Source organism: Grampus griseus (genome assembly GCF_964374135.1).
Source record: "Grampus griseus genome assembly, chromosome: 5".
Lineage (NCBI taxonomy): Eukaryota > Metazoa > Chordata > Mammalia > Artiodactyla > Delphinidae > Grampus > Grampus griseus.
This window is the reverse complement of record NC_138998.1, coordinates 44,203,176-44,223,814: the sequence shown is the minus strand read 5'-3', so window position 1 is coordinate 44,223,814 and position 20,639 is coordinate 44,203,176. Positions and strand designations below refer to the sequence as shown.

General features: G+C 37.0%; 1 protein-coding gene across 1 annotated transcript in view; it reads left to right on the top strand.

Moving 5' to 3' along the window:
* The window catches only part of BCHE (butyrylcholinesterase), an 86,436-nt gene that overhangs the window by 62,356 nt on the left and 3,441 nt on the right, over positions 1–20,639 (top strand). Inside the window, exon 3 of the mRNA XM_082654612.1 lies at positions 16,971–17,137. Within this exon, the coding sequence (XP_082510738.1) occupies positions 16,971–17,137 (167 nt within the window). The remainder of the gene's footprint in view (positions 1–16,970; positions 17,138–20,639) is intronic.

Sequence of the window (20,639 nt, the reverse complement as noted above, 5' to 3'; positions counted from 1 at the left end):
TATTTCTGCAGTGTCAGTTGTTACTTCTCCTTTTTCATTTCTAATTCTACTGATATGAGACTTCTCCTTTTTTTTCTTGATGAGTCTGCCTAATGGTTTATTGATTCTGTTTATCTTCTCAAAGAACCATCTTTTAGTTTTATTGATCATTGTTATTGTTTCCTTCATTTCTTTTTCATTTTTTTCTGATCTGATCTTTATGATTTCTTTCCTTCTGCTAACTTTGGGGATTTTTTTGTTTTTCTTTCTCTAATTGCTTTAGGTGTTTATTTGAGACTTTTCTTGTTTCTTGAGGTAAGATTGTATTGCTATAAACTTTTCTCTTAAGGCTGCTTTTGCTGCATTTCATAGGTTTTGGGTCATCATGTTTTCATTGTCATTTGTTTCTAGGTATTTTTTGATTTCCTTTTTGATTTTTTCAGTGATCTTTTGGTTATTTAGTAGCGTACTGTTTAGCCTCCATGTGTTTGTATTTTTCAGTTTTTTTCCTGTAATTGATATCTTGTCTCATAGCATTGTGGTTGGAAAGGATACTTGATATGATGTCAATTTTCTTAAATGTATCAAGGCTTAATTTGTGATCCAAGATATGTTCTATGCTTGAGAATGTTCCATGAGTACTTGAGAAGAAAGTGTATGCTGTTGTTTTTGGATGGAATGTCCTATAACTATCAATTAAGTCTATCTGTTCTAATGTGTCATTTAAAGCTTGTGTTTCCTTATTTATTTTCATTTTGGATGATCTGTCTATTGGTGAAAGTGGAGTGTTAACGTTCCCTACTATTATTGTGTTACTGTCGATTTCCCCTGTTATAGCTGTTAGCATTTTCCTTATGTTTTGATGTGCTCCTATGTTGGGTGCCTAAATATTTGCAATTGTTATATCTTCTTCTTGGAATGATCATTTGATCATTATGTAGTGTCCTTCTTTATCTCTTGTAATAGTCTTTATTTTAAAGTCCATTTTGTCTTATATGAGAATTGCTACTCCAGTTTTCTTTTGATTTCCATTTGCATGGAATAACTTTTCTTATCCCCTCACTTTCAGTCTGTATGTGTTCCTAGGTCTGAAGTGGGTCTCTTGAAGACACCATACATATGGGTCTTGTCTTTGTATCCATTCAGCCAGTCTATGTCTTTTGGTTGAAGCATTTAATCCATTTATATTTAAGGTAATTATCGATATGTATTTTCCTATTACCATTTTTGTAATTGTTTTGGGTTTGTTATTGTACATCTTTTCCTTCTCTTGTGTTTCCTGCCTAGAGAAGTTCCTTTAGCATTTGTTGTAAAGCTGGTCTGGTGGTGCTGAAATCTCTTAACTTTTACTCATCTGTAAAGCTCTTAATTTCTCTGTTGAATCTGAATGAGATCCTTGCTGGGTAGAATAATCTTGGTTGTAGTTTCTTCCCTTTCATCACTTTAAATATGTCTTGCCACTGCTTTCTGCAGAGTTCAGCTTTTAACCTTATGGGATTTCCCATTAATGTTATTTGTTTATTTTCCCTTGCTGCTTTTAATATTTTTTCTTTGAATTTAATTTTTGATAGTTTGATTAATATGTGTCTGGGTGTGCCTCCTTGGATTTCTCCTGTATGGGACTCCCTGCACTTCCTAGACTTGATTGACTATTTCCTTTCCCACTTTAGGGAAGTTTTTAACTATAATCTCTTCAAATATTTACTCAGACCCTTTCTTTTTCTCTTCTTCTTCTGGGATCCGATAATTCGAATATTGGTGCATTTAATGTTGTCCCAGAGGTCTCTGAGACTGTCCTCAATTCTTTTCATTCATTTTTCTTTATTCTGCTCTGTGGCAGTTATTTCCACTTTTTATCTTCCAGGTCACTTACCTATACTTCTGCATCAGTTTTTCTGCTCTTGATTCCTTCTAGAGTATTTTTAATTTCATTTATTGTGTAGTCCATCATTTGTTTTCTCTTTAGTTCTTCTAGCTCCCTGTTAAAAGTTTCTTGTATTTTCTCCATTCTATTTCTGAGATTTTGTATATCTTTACTATCATTATTATGAATTATTTTTCAGGTAGACTGCTATTTCCTCTTCCTTTTTTTGGGCTGGTCAGTTTTTACCTTCCTCCTTCATCTGCTGCATATTTCTCTGTCTTCTCATTTTGTTTAACTTACTGTGTTTGCGATCTCCTTTTCACAGTTTGCAGGTTCATAGTTTCTTTTATTTTTGGTGTCTGCTCCCAGTGGGTGAGGTTGGTTCAGTAGCTTGTGTAGACTTCCTGGTGGAAGGGTTGGTGCCTTTGTTCTGGTGGGTGGGGTTGTATCTTGTCCTACTAGTGGGCACGGTTGTGTCTGGTGGTGTGTTTTGGAGTGTCTGTGAACATAGTATGACTTTAGGCAGTCTGTCTGCTAATGAGTGGGTTTGTGCTCCTGTCTTGCTAATTGTTTGGCATGGGGCATCCAGCACTGGAACTTGCTGGCCATTGGCTGGAGCTGGGTCTTAGTGTTGAAACAAAGATCTCTAGCAGAGCTCTCGCCAACTGATATTACGTGGGGCAGGGAGGTTTCTGGTGGTCCAATGTCCTGGACTCGGCCCTCCCACCTCAGAGACTCAGGCCCTACACCTGTTCAGAGCACCAAGACCCTGCCACCCATGTGGTTCAGAAGTAAAGGAAGAAAGAAAGAAAGAAAAAATCAAACAGACCAAACACAAGGACAAATGGTAAAAACAAACTTAAACAGACCAAATCACACAAAGAAGCATATGTATACACACTAAAACAAAATGGGAAAAAGAAAAAAAAAAAAAGGAAGAGAGCAACCAAACCAATAAACAAATCTACCAATGATAATAAGCACTAAAAACTAAACTAAGATAAACATAAAACCAGAAAGAAATTAGACTCAGAAAGCAAACCCCAAGTCTACAGTTGCTCCCAAATTCCACTGCCTCAATTTTGTAAACATTCATTGTCAATTGAGGTATTCTTCAGATGCAGAGTTTATCAAGTTGATTGTGCGGATTTTTTCTGCTGCTCCTGAGGCTGCAAGGACAAATTTCCCTTTTTCTTCTTTGTTTGCACAGCTCACAAAGGGGTTCAGCTTTGGTTTTAGCCCTACCTCTGTGTGCTGGCCTCCCTCAGGAGTCTGTTCTCCACCCAGACAGGAGCGGGTCAGCAGCTGATTAGGGCTCTCTTGCTCATTCAGGCTGGGGAGAAGTAGGGGTATGGTAGTCATAATTAGAATGTGGGGTGATCCTGCAGCGACAGAAGCTGGCGTGTCATTGCAACAGCCTGAGGCACACCATGTGTTCTCCTGGGGAAATTGTCCCTATATAATGGGACCCTGGCAGTGTGTGCTGCACAGGCTCCCAGTGTGTGGGGGGGTGTTGGGGTAGTTACCTGCACTTTCACATAGGATTCTGCTGTTATAGTGGCAGCAGCATTAGCAGTTCATGCCCATCTCTGTGGTCCGAGCCGATAGCCACAGCTCGTGCCTGTATCTAGAGCTCACTTAGGTTGTGCTCTGCTTCTGTGGGCACACAGGGAAGGAATCCCTTCTCCTCATGCACCCTGGAATAATGGTCTCTTGTCTCTTTGGTAGGTCCAGACTTTTTCCTGGACTCCCTCCCAGCTAGCTGTGGTGCACTAACCCCCTTCAGACAGTCTTCATATCACCAGCCCCAGTCCTCTCCCTGGGGTCTTACCTCTAAAGCCATAACCTCAGCTTCCAGCCCCCACCCACCCCAGCGGGTGAGCAGACAAGCCTCTCAGGTTGGTGAGTGCTTGGCGGCATAGATCCTTTGTGCAGGAATCTGTCTGCTTTGCCGTCTGCACCCCTGTTGCTGTGCTCTCCTTCATGGCTCCAAAGATTCCCCTCATGCCCCCCCCCCAATCCCCACCAGTAAAGGGGCCCTCTAGTGTGTGGAAACTTTTCCTCCTTCACAGCTCCCTCCCAGAGGTACAGGTATCATCTCTATTCTTTTTTTTTCTTTTGATCTACCCATTTACGTGGGGATTTTCTTGCCTTTTGGGAAGTCTGAGGTCCACCAGCATTCAGTAGGTGTTACATAGGAGTTGTTCCACAAGAATGTGTTTTTGATGTATTTATGGGGAGGAAGCTGATCTCCACGTCTTACTCCTCTGTCATCTTGAAGGTCTCCTCGTGCTCTTGTTAAAATATTCTTCCCTCAAAAAAATTGGATGGCATACTCTTGTCCTCTGTCAACTCTTCACTTAAAAGTTTATTTCCTATCAAATATTGCAGAGTTTCACTACCCAGAGGTAGCCAAAGTCAAGGTGAAGACACAGCCTTCAGACTGTCAAGTTGGCCCAAGATTTCTGACAACCCTTGCAAGTTCAGAGTCCCCACTGATGCCCTCAGATTTGATAATTCACTAGAATGATTCACTGAACTGAGAACAATGCTATAATTACAATGAACAGTTTTAATATAGCAAAAAGATATAGTTCAGAATGAACGTAAGAGATACATAGAGCAAAATCTATGACTGACAATGTTCCAAACAGAAACTTTCAGTGTCCTCAGAGATATATTACCTTCATGGTATCAATTGTGGCAATGTGCAGCAAGCCTCTTAGATAGCCACATCCACTGGAGGTCAGACAGCAGAAGCAAGAAGAATTACAATTCTGCAGCCTGTGGAAGGAAAACCACATTCACAGACAGCTAGACAAAATAAAAAGGCAGAGTACTTTGTACTAGATGAAGGAATAAGATAAAACCCCAGAAAAACAACTAAATGAAGTGGAAATAGGCAACATTCCAGAAAAAGAATTCAGAAAAATGATGGTGAAGATGATCCAGGACCTCGGAAAAAGAATGGAGGCAAAGATTGAGAAGATGCAAGAAATGATTAACAAAGACCTAGAACAATTACAGAACAAACAAAAAGAGATGAACAATACAATAACTGAAATAAAAAATACACTAGAAGGAATCAATAGCAGAATAACTGAGGCAGAAGAACGGATAAATGACCTGGAAGACAGAATGGTGGAATTCACTGCTGTGGAAAAGAATAAAGAAAAAAGAATGAAAAGAAATGAAGACAGCCTAAGAGATCTCTGGGACAACATTAAACACAACAACATTAGCACTATAGTGGTCCCAGAAGGAGAAGAGAGAGAGAAAAGACCCGAGAAAATGTTTGAAGAAATTATAGTTGAAAACTTCCCTAACATGGGAAAGGAAATAGCCACCCAAGTCAGGAAATTGCAGAGTTCCAAGCAGGAGAAACACGCTGAGACACATAGTAATCAAATTGACAAAAGTTAAAGACAAAGAAAAATTATTGAAAGCAACAAGGGAAAAATGACAAATAACATACAAGAGAACTCCCATAAGGTTAACACCTGATTTCTCAGCAGAAACTCTACAAACCAGAAAAGAGTGGAACAATATAATTAAAGTAATGATAGGGAAGAAACTACAACCAAGATTACTCTACTCAGCAGGAATCTCATTTATATTCAATGGAGAAATCAAAAGCTTTACAGACAAGCAAAAGCTAAGAGAATTCAGCACCACCAAACCAGCTCTACAACAAATGCTAAAGGAACTTCTCTAAGTGGGAACCACAAGGGAAGAAAAGGACCTACAAAAACAAACCCATAACAATTAAGAAAATGGTAATAGGAACATACATATCAATAATTACCTTAAACATGAATGGATTAAATGCTCCAACCAAAAGACACAGGCTCAGTGAATGGATACAAAAACAAGACCAATATATATGCTATCTACAAGAGACCCACTTCAGACTTAAGGACACATACAGACTGAAAGTGAGGGAATGGAAAAAGGTATTTCATGAAAATGGAAATCAAAAGAAAGCTGGAGTAGCAATACTCATATCAGATGAAATAGACTTTAAAATGAATAATGTTACAAGAGACAAGGAAGGACACTACATAATGATCAAGGGATCAATCCAAGAAGAAGATATAACAATTATAAATACATATACATCCAACATAGGAGCACCTCAATACATAGGCAACTGCTAACAACTATAAAATAGGAATTTGACAGTAACACAATAACAGTGGGGGACTTTAACACCTCACTTACACCAATGGACAGATCATCCAGACAGAAAATTAATAAGGAAACACAAGCTTTAAATGACACAATAGACCAGATAGATTTAATTGATATTTATAGGACATTCCATCCAAAAACAGCAGATTGCACTTTATTCTCAAGTGCACACAGAACATTCTCCAGGATACATCATATCTTGGGTCACAAATCAAGCCTTGGTAAATTTAGGAATATTGAAATCATATCAAGCATCATTTCTGACCACAACGCTATGAGATGAGAAATCAGTTACAGGGAAAAAAACTGAAAAAACACAAACACATGGAGGCTAAACAATACGTTAATACATAACCAAGAGATCACTGAAGAAATCAAAGAGGAAATCAAAAACTACCTAGGGACAATTACAACAAAACATGACAGCCCAAAACTTATGGGATGCAGCAAAATCAGTTCTAAGAGGGAAGTATATAGGAATACAATCCTACCTCAAGAGACAACAAAAATCTCAAATAAACTATCTAACCTTACACCTAAGGGAACTAGAAAAAGAAGAACAAACAAAACCCGAAGTTAGTAGAAGAAAAGAAATCATAAAGATCATGGCAGAAATAAATGAAATAGAAACAAAGAAAGCAATACCAAAGATCAATAAAACTAAAAGCTGCTTTTTTGAGAAGATAAACAAAATTGATAAAATAGAAAAGGACCTACAAAAACAAAGCCATAACAATTAAGAAAATGGTAATAGGAGCATACATATGGATAATTACCTTAAACATGAATGGATTAAACTTACCAGCCAGACTCATCAAGAAAAAAAGGGAAAAGACACAAATCAATCGAATTAGAAATGGAAAAAGGAGAAGTTACAACAGGCACTGAAGAAATACAAAGAATCATAAGAGACTACTATAGTAACTCTATGCCAATAAAATGGACAACCTGGAAAAAATGGAGAAATTGTTAGAATGGTTTAACTTTCCAAGACTGAACCAGGAAGAAATATAAAATATGAACAGATGATCACAAGCACTGAAATTGAACCTGTGATTAAAAATCTTCCAACAAACAAAAGTCCAAAAGATGGCTTCACAGGTGAATTCTATCAAATATTTAGAGAAGAGCTAACACCCATCCTTTTCAAACTCTTCCAAAATTTGCAGCGGAAAGAACACTGCCAAACTCATTCTATGAGGCCACCAGCACCCTGATACCAAAACCAGACAAAGCTACTACAAAAAAGGGAAATTGCAGACCAATATCACTGATGAATATAGATGCAAAAATATTCAACCAAATACTAGCAAACAGAATTCAACAACACATTAAAAAGATCATACACCAAGATCAAGTGGGAATTTTCACATGGATGCAAGGATTCTTTAATATATGCAAATCAATCAATGTGATACACCATATTAACAAACTGAAGAATAAAAACCATATGATCATCTCAATAAATGCAGAAAAAACTTTGGACAAAATTCAACACCCATTTATGATAAAAACTCTCCAGAAAGTGGGCATAGAGGGAAACTACCTCAAAATAATAAAGGCCATGTACGAAAAACCCACAGCAAACATCATTCTCAACGGCGAAAAACTGAAAGCATTTCCTCTAAGTTCAGGAACAAGACAAGAATGTCCACTCTTACTACTATTATTTAACATAGTTTTGGAAGTCCTTGCCATTGCAGAGAAGAAAATGATATAAAAGGAATACAAATTGGAAAAGAAGAAGTGAAGCTGTCACTGTTTGCAGATGACATGATAGTATACATAGAGAATCCTAAAGATGCCACCAGAAAACTACTAGAGCTAATCAATGAATTTGGTACAGTTGCAGGGTACATAATTAATGCACAGAAATCTCTTTCATTCCTATACACTAAAAATGAAATATCAGAAAGAGAAATTATGGAAAAAATCCCATTCACCACTGCAACAAAAATGATAAAAACCTAGGAATAAACCTACATAATGAGGTAAAGAACTGTACTCAGAAAACTATAAGACACTGATGAAAGAAATCAAAGGTGACACAGTTGGAAAGATATACCATGTTCTTCGATTGGAAGAATCAATATTGTGAAAATGACTATGCTACCCAAAGCAATCTACAGATTTAATGCAATCTCTATCAAATTACCTGTGGCATTTTTTACAGAACTAGAACAAAAACTCTTAAAATTTATAAGGAGACAGAAAAGACCCTGAATAGCCAAAGTAGTCTTGAGGTTAAAAAAAAACAGAGCTTGGAACCAGATTCCCTGACTTCAGACTATACTACAAAGCTATAGTAATGTAGACAATATGGTACTGGTACAAAAACAGAAATATAGATCAGTGGAATAGGATAGAAAGCTGAGAGATAAACCCACGCACATTTGGTCAACTAATCTATGACAAAGGAGGCAAGGATATACAGTGGAGAAAAGACAGCCTCTTCAATAAGTGGTGCTGGGAGAAATGGACAGCTACATGTAAAGAAATGAAATTAGAATACTCCGTAACACCATACACAAAACTCAAAATGGATTAAAGACCTAAATGCAAGACCAGACACTATAAAACTCTTAGAGGAAAACATAGGAAAAACACTCTTTAACATAAATCACAGCAAGATCTTTTTTGATCACCTCCTAGAATAATGGAAATTAAAACAAAAATAAACGAATAGGACCTAGTGAAACTGAAAAGCTTTTGCAAAGCAAAGGAAACTACAAACAAGATGAAAAGGCAACCCTCAGAATGTGAGAAAATATTTGCAAATGAATCAATGGACCAAGGATTAATCTGCAAAATATATAAACAGCACATGCAGCTCAATATTAAAAAAAAAAAAAAGAGCCCAATCAAAAAATGGACAGAAGACCTAAATAAACATTTCTCCAAAGAAGACATACAGATGGCCAAGAAGCACATGAAAAGTTGCTCAACATCACTAATTATTACAGAAATGCAAATCAAAACTACAATGAGGTATCACCTCACAGCAATTAAAATGGGTATCATCAGAAAATCTACAAACAAATGCTGGAGAGGGTGTGGAGAAAAGGGAACACTTTTGCACTGTTGGTGGGAATGTAAATTGATACAGCCACTATGGAGAACAGTATGGAGGTTCCTTAAAAAACTAAAAATAGAATTGCCATATGACCCAGCAGTCCCACTACTTGGCATATACCCAGAGCAAACCATAATTCAACAAGACACATGCACCCCAATGTTCATTGCATCACTATTTATAATAGCCAGGTCATGGAAGCAACCTACATGCCCATCGACAGACGAATGGATAAAGAAGATGTGGTACATATGTACAATTGAATATTATTTAGCCATAAAAAGGAAGGAAATTGGGTCATTTGTAGAGACATGTATGGATCTAGAGAGTGTCATACAGAGTGAAGTAAGTCAGAAAGAGAAAAACAAATATCGTGTATTAATGCATATATGTGGAACATAGAAAAATGGTACAGATGAACTGGTTTGCAGGGCAGAAATTGAGACACAGATGTAGAGAACAAACGTATGGACACCAAGGGGGGAAAGCAGTGGGGGTTGTGTGTGTGTGATGAATTGGGTGATTGGGATTGACATGTATACACTGATGTGTATAAAATTGATGACTAATAAGAACCTGCTGTATAAAAAATAAAATAAAATTCAAAAATTCACACAATAAAACATAGATCTTATCCTTTCACTTAACGCTCTTAAACATTTTGAAATATTCTGATGGCATGTAAAATAAAAGCCAGTTTCCTTATCATAAAAAAAAAAAATTGTGGCAATATGCACATGGAGAATTGCCAACCCAGGAAGCTCACCTGAATTTTAGGTTCACAGTTTTACTGGTGTTTCATCATAAAGGTATGTTTGATTGTATTATTGGCCAAGTGGTGAAACTCAATCTTCAGGCTCCTCTCCTTCCTAGAGATCAGGATGATATCACTTGGTTCAAAGTCCCAACCCTTTAATCACATGGTTAGCCTTTCTGGTGAGGATACTTCTTTCCCTAAAATTATCAGTGTGAGCAGCCTCACCCTGAGTCATGGCATTAGCAAAAGCCATCATGTGCACAACATGAGTCACCTTGTTAGCATAAAGTATCAGGTACACTGAAAAATTCCAAAGACTTAGAGGTTATCTCACAAGGAAATGTGGACAAAGGCCAATCAAATTCATTATTATACAGTCCCTCACCACTGCCCCTTCACACACACACACACACACACACACACACACACACACAAAATAATATATACTCATTTCCTATCATCCCCACTCCCCACTTTATTATTATTTCTAGCAGCTATTACTGTTTAACATACTATACATTTTCCTTTATTTTCATCTTTATCATCTATCTTTCTCATAGAATGAAAACTGTAAGAGGCAGGAATTTCTGTCTTTTTTGTTTTTGTTGAATCTTCAGTGATTCAAACAAGCCTGACATAATGAAACAGGAGGGAAGGGGGCAGGGCACAACTTTAAAAGAATGACATAGCCTGAGGATACAACATAAACTGATTAGAACCAAATAGGTCCTAGATGGCAGACTTCCACTAGACCTTGAGCCTCAGTATACTCATTGTAACACATCAGCATGCTAAATGACACACCCACAGGTGCCATGACAGTTCCAAGGGTGACCATAAAGGTCAAAAAGTGGGTGGTGGGCCAATTTCTGGAAATTCCTACACCTTCCCCCAAAATAGCTGGAATACTCCTCCCACTCATTAGCCTATGAAATTACCCAACCCTATAAAAACTGACAACCCCATACCCTGGTGCCTCTCGCCTTCTGAGATTGCCCACACTCCATCTGTGGAGTGTATTTCTCTCTAAATAAATCCACTTCTTACCTATCACTTTGTCTCTCACTGAATACTTTCTGTGATGAGACATCAAGAACCTGAGCTTCACTAAGTCCTGCGACCAGGTGTGTGATCTCAGTTAAAAGAATGTGGGTTCAATTCCCAATCTGAGTTGCACAGTTTCAATGCTATACTCTCAGTTAATATTTGTTTAATGAAAGAATGGATTTAATCTCTAAATTCAGATTCTCTTATGACCCCTCTATTCTTTAAGTTAAAGTACTGTTTGTGGACACATAGTTTTTGAAGGCAAAATCCCACTCTGTCCCCCTTTGCCCGGCAAAGTAATAAAACTATCCTTTTCTACCTCACCCCCCCCCCCAAAAATACAGTTTTATTTAAGCATGACATGACATGGAATATAAATCCACGAATATGTGCATATTTAAGAAATTATCCAATATATACTGTATCCCTTTAGCACTCTTATGATTGTGGAATATTTCAGGTGGCCTTTCAATTTACAACTACTAATCATGGCTTCATTTTACTAGACTGTAAAGCACTCTAAAATATATTCACTTTAAAATCACTGTATATCTTAGTTAGAAATAACTGTCTCTGGCTCCCTGCTCGTTGTTTGGCCTGGGGCAACCCGGCACTGGAGCCTACGCAGGCTCTTTCGTGGGGCTGATGGCGGACTCTGCGGGGGCTTACACCAGGGAGTGCTTCCCAAAGCTTCTGCTTCCAGTGTCCTTGTCCTCACAGTGGGACATAGCCACCCCTCGCCTCTGCAGAAGACCCTCCAACACTAGCAGGAATCTGCTAAGGCAGATACGTGGACACTGAAGTGTCTGGCAGAGACCCCCAGGCTGTGTGGAAGGGGGCATGGGCCTGATGCTCCCCTCTGAAACCTGTTCCAGTGGCCAGGATCACAGAACAGAGGCTCTGAAGGGGACCCCTAACAGCTACTGCAATCACAAGGCACCTCCCTGTCACCCCTGAGCCCCCCCAGGACACAGGGTCGTCCTGTGTGTGGGTTCCCACTTAAGGTCTACGTTTCTGACAAATGATGACACTGAAGAAGAAGAGATTTGCTTTGGTTAAATGTGACTCGAGTTGCAAGGAAAAACCCACGATCCATAAACTCAGTGAATCACTGGGCCACCCTGCCCTGAAGCTGGGGATCAAGAATCTTACTAAAGTTAGATGTAGTCACACATCCTAAAAACTAGTTGCAGGGCTTCCCTGGTGGTGCAGTGGTTGAGAGTCCACCTGCCAATGCAGGGGACACGGGTTCGTGCCCCGGTCTGGGAAGATCCCCATACCGCGGAACGGCTGGGCCCGTGAGCCATGGCCTCTGAGCCTGCGTGTCCGGAGCCTGTGCTCCGCAACGGGAGAGGCCACAACAGTGAGAGGCTCGCGTACCGCAAAAAAAAGAAAAAAAAAACTAGTTGCAGAGATTGATAACTGAACCAATACAGAAAGGAATACAGTAAGGACACCCAGAATTCCTGAAGCCACTCAAGGACCCCGGACACACTGAGAATGACCAAGTGGGAAGAGGGGAAGGCCTGGATCCTGGGTAACAAATGCTTGTAAGTCACTGACCCGACCAAACTGGAAATTGTCCTCCTTTTGTCCTTTTAGTGTCAGGAAAAAAGAAAACTTTATTTTTAAGCTATTCTTTGTTGAGGTTTTTGTTTGCAGAAGCCCAAGCAACCAAATGCTACAGTTCTCATGACCCTGCTCCTTACCAGACAGCCCAGGATGCCTGTTTAAAGGAAATCAGGGAAGAAAAGAGGATTAAGTGGAATTTACTGACAGCTCTGGACTAAAGGAGCCTCCAAAATAACAGGACAAGTGAATACATAGTCAAAATAGCTGAAAATGCCCACCTAGAAGAGGTGGTTCACCTGCTCCCACGGAACACACACAGCGCCAGGCCCCATCTCAGGGTCCAGATGAGGAAACCGAGGCACATGAAATGAAGTTCCTTATCTGACGTCACAGCAGAGCTTGCCTGCACTGCCTAAGTGTCAGGGTACGTTACCAGGATACACCAACGTAAGGACACAGTGTTTGCTTCCCCAGGACTTCCTAGAAATTATAGCAGGACAGGAGATGTCACCTCATGGGATGGGAAACGAGAGCCAGACAGGCTTCCCAGAGGCGGCATGTGATTTGGAGCTGGGAGACAGACACAGGTGTCTAACAGAGGAGATCAAAACCACTTTAATCATTCATAAAGCCGACTGGACACCTGGGCCTTAGACCTGCGGTGCGGCAATCGGCCCCAGGGAAACCCTTAGCTCTGGAGGACACATCTCAAAGTAGAAGAAGGTGGACCCAAAGGCAACTGTTTGGAAACACAAAATATAGTTAGAAGTTTCACCTTCTAAAAATGTCAGTGCTGGGCTTCCCTGGGGGCCCAGTGGTTAAGAATCCGCCTGCCAATGAAGGGGACATGGGTTCAAGCCCTGGTCCGGGAAGATCCCACATGCCACAGAGCAACTAAGCTCGTGCACCAAAACTACTGAGCCTGTGCTCTAGAGCCCATGAGCCACAACTACTGAGCCCACGTGCCACAATTACTGAAGCCTGCCAGCCTAGAGCCCATGCTCTGCAACAAGAGAAGCTGCCGCAATGAGAAGCCCACGCACCGCAACAAAGAGTAACCCCCAGTCGCCGTAACTAGAGAAAGACCGTGCGCAGCAATGAAGACCCAATGCAGCCAAAAATAAATAAATAAATAAAACTGTCAATGCCTACGCTTGACCACCTTAGAGGGACTGAATAGATGACAGGTGAAGTGAGCTGCCTGTCAGAAAGAAAGAACAAATGATGTCTGTGGTCCTGGGAAATTTTTAAAAAGCTAAAGAAACAAATGGAACACACCTTTAATAATTCTGATATTTACTTAAATCCCATAAAAATAAAGACAAGTTCTTCAAATGAGAAAAAAAAAAAAGAGAAATAACTGTCCCTGAATTCTTAAAGGGAATCTTAAGTCCTGTGTTAGGATTGGGTAGGCAATATTGGAATTTGTAATTCAAAGAAAACTTGATTCATGAAGTTGAGTGCATCCTACTTCTTCATACCTGGCATCCTGAGTAAATTAATGTCTTTTTAAAGAATTTCTTCATAAAATGAATTATCAAATCTGTGCCCAAATACCAATGACAAGCAGGTAATTTCCTATAATACAGTTTGAAAGATACTCTGCTTTTTTAGTTAAATAAGCCATGTCTTAAAATTTTTCTATCCTACATCAGAGGAAAAGTGAAATGGATGACTGTTAGACCACTTTTGTATACCACAAATTGGGAAAAGAACCTGGTAACAAAAAGAGAAGAGATTTCTTTATCTCATGGAAAGTGTTAAGTATTGTCACTTTGAGGTCTTTATTTTATAACCAGAATAGAAAATATTTTTGAAAAATAATAAACTCAAGATGTTTAAATTTATCTTATAATTTTGGAATTAAAATTATATAGTGTTTCAGAATTCTGTATCTGGGAATTATACTGTATTTCACAAAGTGTTTAATTGATACAAATAGGAAGAGAATTATGTCTCTGGTTAAGTTTTAGAGTCTTTGGAGGTTTCTGCAATTATAGAGTAAAATGCTTCATCACTTCAAGAGCTATTTCAATCACTTTTTGAAAACTATATCTGCGTCCATAGGCAAAGGAATTTTATTATCTCTGAATTACAATTTGGAATCTCATGAGTTATTTCATAGGACGAAGTTTGTTAAATGAACACTGGCAGTGCCATTAGTGTTTTGCTCTTGAACTCAAGTACAAGTCAGCTCTATTTAAGTCACCATTTGCAGAAGCCAGAAATAAATGTGCAGTTAAAATGGTGCCATAAGTTAATTAGAATGGAATTAGAAGGAAAGTGGGCAATTTAGGAACATAAGGATTGCTGTACCGAATCAGACCAATGGTTCTCCTGGTTTAATATCCAGCCTCCAGCAGCTGTACTTGTTCATTTCTAAAGCTTTAACAGAAAAGAAAAAGACTACATAATTCACCTAGACAAGTGTGCCATCTGTGATCTGGAGAAATTTTCTTCCTGACCTCTTTCAAATAATACCCTAAAGCAAGAGGTTTCAATCCTGTTATGATATTGACTTAGCTTGAATAGCTCTGGTTATTAATAATTCTTATTAAATCATCCAACTCCTACATAAAATCAACTAGTTCATCAAGAAGCTGTTTATCTCTACAGCCCCTGAATCATGGTTGAATATTTGTGCATCTGTGATAAATTAGGAATTTATGGTACTTATTCAACACAAGTTCTTGTTGGCAAAATCTGCCTCTAGTTAACCAAGCTGGATGAATGCCTGCTTCGCTTTCCAAATTCTAGGGGTTCACAGGCTTTCGGCCAAAAAAAAAAAAAAAAGTGTATCTGCTATCACTACTCCCAACTTCCTATCCATTAATAATATACAGAAGGTATTTGAATGATGAAGAATTCTGTGTGCTAAACTTTTAGAAAAGTTCAACTGGAGTTTTTCTTATATGACTTTGCTTAAGTTAGACGAATCTAAGAGAAAGGAATGAATTACTTATCCCTATCACTTTAGTCTTCCTTTTATGATACAAGTATCTGTGACTAGTTTCTAGGTTTCTTGATTATTCTAGATACCACCTCCGGGTCAATATTTCTAAAATGTTATGTACACAATAAACCATCTAGCAAAGAATCCCTCAAGAATTGTAAATGCCTACAAGCTAAAGTCTGAACCATTTTCCTAGGCTGTCAGATCTTACTGCTATAACACTTATATCCTAAAGCTATAATTCTAAAAGGATCTCCTCTATCTTAGAATCCAAGAAAACTAGTTTTTTCATTGCTATTTGAACTAAGAGAACACTTATTATTTATACTATGTTAATTCTGTTCCCTTTCTCTAGTACTCCAAACTTCTCTTTCTGGTTCAATTCCTTATTTTTTCTCCTTACTTCAGCTAAAATCGCATTCTGTTAGGTAATTCCCTCTTCTGACAATTTTTGTCCCTTTGTTTATGCTTGATTTAGTCTACCATATATTGTTGGTTCTTTGTTTTCATGGATGTCCTTGATTGTAAATTCCCTGAGGGAAACTATGTTTTCCATATTTATTTGTGTTTCTAGAGCCCAGGCAGGGTCTGACTCATAATAATAGCATACAAATATATTAAAGAAAAATCTTTAGAATCACCAGTGACTATCTAGACAGAGTCACTTCCAGAATGTTTACTCTTTGAGTTTCTGTTTGTGTGACCTAGGCAATAATATATTATTGAGTCCTACAAGGTACAAAAGAACCAAAAATCATAAATTTCTGAAAAATAGAGCCAAGTGTTACTGATTTAAAAATCACAAAGATATGGGAAACATCAGCACAAAAAAGAGAATCTGAAGGTTCTAGACTCCTGATGTTAGAAAATGAAGGAATTCCAAGCACAAGTAATAGCTAGGCAAAGACAGGAGGGAAACTAGAGGAGGGAATCACTAAGGAACTGTTCCTAATTCCTGTTGGTTGGCCCATGAAGAGAATACCTGAAAGTAATTTTGGAAATGTGCGTGGCAGCATGTTCACTAACCTTTATTGAACTAACTCACTGGGGAATTATTGAAAGATTTTTAATCAGTGAACAGATCTGTAAGAATGTAAGATCAACTTAAAAATGAGACTGAGGGCAGTTCCCTAGGGTAACGAGGTTATTACATACTAAGGAAATGTGTAATCAGTCCCAAATTTAAACACATGTTTAAGTGTGAAGAAAATATAAGCATTCTAGAATAGAATATATTTTTCTCCCTGTATGTAAAGCAGAAATGTGTGTAATAAGTTCTTCTTTAAATTTTAATTCCTACAATTTTAACTAACATAGTGCTTCAAGGTGCTGAAAATATTCAACCCAGTTCATTTACGCTTGGCATCATCAAACAAATCCACAATTTTTCTTTTTCCACAATTTTCCTGACTTTTTAAAAGCTCTTATTGTTTTTTGAGAACTATATATATATATATATATATATATATATATATATATATTTAATCTATCATTGATTTCAGTAGAACTATAATGTCTCTCTTTAATTTTTTAGAAATCCAAATGGGACCCAAAACAATAGTACAAGATGGCCTGTCTTCAAAAGCAATGAACAAAAATATTTAACCTTGAATACAGAGTCACCAAGAGTATACACTAAACTACGTGCTCAACAGTGCCGATTCTGGACACTATTTTTTCCCAAAGTCTTGGAAATGACAGGTGTGTGTTGTTTTTTGTTTTGTTTTGTTTTGTTTTAGTATTTGGTTAAATAATTGTTTATGGATTATGTAAAAGGGGGAAAAGGTAGACTATTCATGGCACAGTGATAATGTTCATCTGTGACTTTACAATTAATTGATTCCAATGTGTACATTATTTTAACAACCTTCTTCCATCAAGTTTAGATATGTTTTGAGGGCTTACTATATAAGCAGCACCTTAGCAGTTAAATAAAGAAAGCAAAACTAGGAATTTTTCCCTAGAGGAACAGGAAACCTAGCAGTGGAACTAAAATAGGGCACTCTCGTTATTCAGCCAATTTTTGTGGAATTAACTAATGGATAAATGAAAAAATAAATATATAAAATAAATAATGTATAATTGTTTATTTTATATATTTATACTCAAAAAGAGGCAAAACAAATTTAGTGATACAGATGTAGAGAACAAACGTATGGGGGAAAGTGACGGGGGTGGTGGTGGTGGTGGGATGAATTGGGAGGCTGGGATTGACATATATACACTAATATGTATGGAATAGATAACTCATAAGAAAAACAATAGTGATAAATAGTAAAACCCTTGATTTCTAAGGGGGAAAAAATATCTAAAATTTACATATCTAAAAACACAATCCAAATATTTCTAAATATTCTAAGCTTGGAGATATTTAAGACCACCTACATACATTACATAATACAATAAAATAGTAGTAATTTAGTTAACTACTCTTCAGGAAGTGATTACTTAGATTTGTATAAGGAAATACTAGGAAAATTGTTCAGATTATCCTACTATTTCAGAATTCATTGGTAAGAAGATATTTGGCTAAACTTGAATGACCAACATGAATGATCACATTTTCTGTGAGAAAAATGACATACATATACAATTCACTGCCTGTTTTTTTCTTTTTTAAATGTCAGCTATTTATAACTGATGTGGCTCCTCAGGTCTATTTTCCATATTTTTCAAATAAAAGTAATTGACTTTCAATCACCAGACACATCGCTAACTAGTTCCTTTATACTTTACCATTCTGTTCATCAGAACATTCCGCAATTTTCAGGCTACATACTAGATATCACAATACAGTAGATGTTTTTAGTTTCTTCTTTAGAGCGGTTAGGAGTTACTTTCAGGCAAATATGGACATCTCAGAGTTGTATTTGATTGTTTAATATGCCTTTTGATTCTCAGATTTTACTCACCAAAATTATAATTATGGACTCATCTGTTTGGGAAACATTATTGATAGACCAGTTCTCTGTGCATCACTAAATGCTGAGTGGCACAATATATATCAGAGATGGGCTCCTGCATCCCTTGGCAGAACTACAGTGCTGCCCTTGTGTCCTCTGGGTGTGAATAACAATGAGGTAACACATTTAATCTGCCAAGAGACCAGAAGAGGTACCATTTAACAAATCACAGACTACATATTCTCAATTGTTACTTAAAATATTTTTAAATGAGAGGGTCATAATTTGAAGGGAAATAAGGTGGGGTAGGAGCAAATTTTAAATGACTAATTTATTATAAACCAAACTGAGTCATTCTGGTTCAAGCTAATGTGGTCTACTGTGATGTATTTGTTGGTAAAATAAAATTTCAATCTCAGTAATTTTTGAAAATGTACTTCAAAATCTCTATCTCTAAATACTCAACTACTATAAAGCAGGTTGAATAAACAAACTCCTAAATTTTTAGCTAGATGCTGCTCCATCCTACACAAGTCTGAACAACTTTCTAGTGTAAGCAACACTGAGCTGTATGGAAATACCATACCTTGCTCTGGGATATTTCCAGTGTGTCTTGAAAACATAACTTTATATTTTAGCAGTATTTTTTTCAGATAATTCCCCCAAAGGAGTTATATGAAATATATTTAATAAAATTTAAAGTAAATGCATGATATAATTGTTATAACATCAACAATGTATTCATTAATAATAAAAATGTTTACATTTAAACAAACAGAACCACTTTGAAATGCCATGTTTTTAGGTTTTATAAACATAAAGGGACTAAAAAATTAAGAAATATAAAGGGACTAAAAGATTAAGAAAATATGTTCTTACCATACCTTATAGTTTTCAAGTCACAAAACTTCAAACATTCTAATTTTCAATGTTCTGAAAATTGGAGTTATTCAGATGACCTGGGCTGAAGTTTTTATGGAAATATTACTTTTAAAAAAAGATAACTTTACAAGTAAAGGAAAATTTCAAAAAATAACTAGTGATTGGATTTCTTAAAAGGAGAAATGTTTACCTCACTCACGATGGAAGCCCAATAGTCTTTATAAGTACCATTTGAGCAGTTGTTTACATCTGAGCAATAAATATTCTCAAATAAAATGATCCTTAAGACTTGTTTAAACACACAAATTCTAGCACTTAACTTTCAGACTATACTTCAGCACACAGCTAGGCTGTTATTGCATACACCTGCAAGAAATAAAATACAATATTTGTTTCAACTGTTATCAAATTCAGATTTTTCACTAAGAATATAACTCCACAATATCTCATAATCATTTGAAAAAAGAAAAGGAAATAGAGAAATGAGGCATTCAATGTCAATAAAATATCAATATTTTTCATTAAAATTGAGAAAGTAAATTTATTTAAAGGAAAAAATATTTAACCTTCACATCTTCCCAGTAAAAAAAAGTATCAGATCCAGTGGTTCCTCCTTTGACCTTTGAATACATCATGAATCAAAGCGTTGAATAAATCATGAACCAAAGTGTTATTTAGTTGTTGCTTGCTACAACTAAAGAAGACCACATATAAATTTAAAAGCTGAGATACCACTTGGATTGGTCACTTTGGAACCTCATATACTGCTATTTGCTAATTATTTAGCAAGAATGGCAAACAAAAATGAGATAGTGCAAAGGTGGTTTGAAGAAAAAAAATCAAGCTAGTTTTGCTGATTGCATATTTGAGTTTTCCATTCTTTGTTAAAAGCAAAACAAAATGAACAAATAAACAAAGGCTTTGGGTAACTTGATAATCAAATTAAATGATCTATTTGTTTCACTGTAAAAGTACATGAAGTCTTCAGAAAGCCCAGCCTGAGTTTATCCTAGTTCATTCTACTGTCTCACCATACACCAAAAATTATAAAAGGACAACTAGTAAGTTTGTGATCTACTCCATAAAGAATTATGAAATCCTTTGCAATTTTAATAACTAGTTGACAAACAGGAAAATAAGCAAGTAAAGAGAACAGAAGATATTTTTAATGAACTCTCAGAGTACAGGAAATATGTTATTTTTTAATCAAAATGTTCAGCACCATTAAATATCAATGTAATGTCATCTAACTTCATCTCCAATAACTATTTGGGGTTGACTCACCTCTCTTATGTTCTGTCCTAACTCCTCAGACTTGGCTAAATAGACTCAGCTCTGGTGAAATATTGCTCACCCTTTTTTAATTGACAAGACAAAAAAACAGTTTCATTACTATCCCTCTTTCTGTAGGGAAGAGA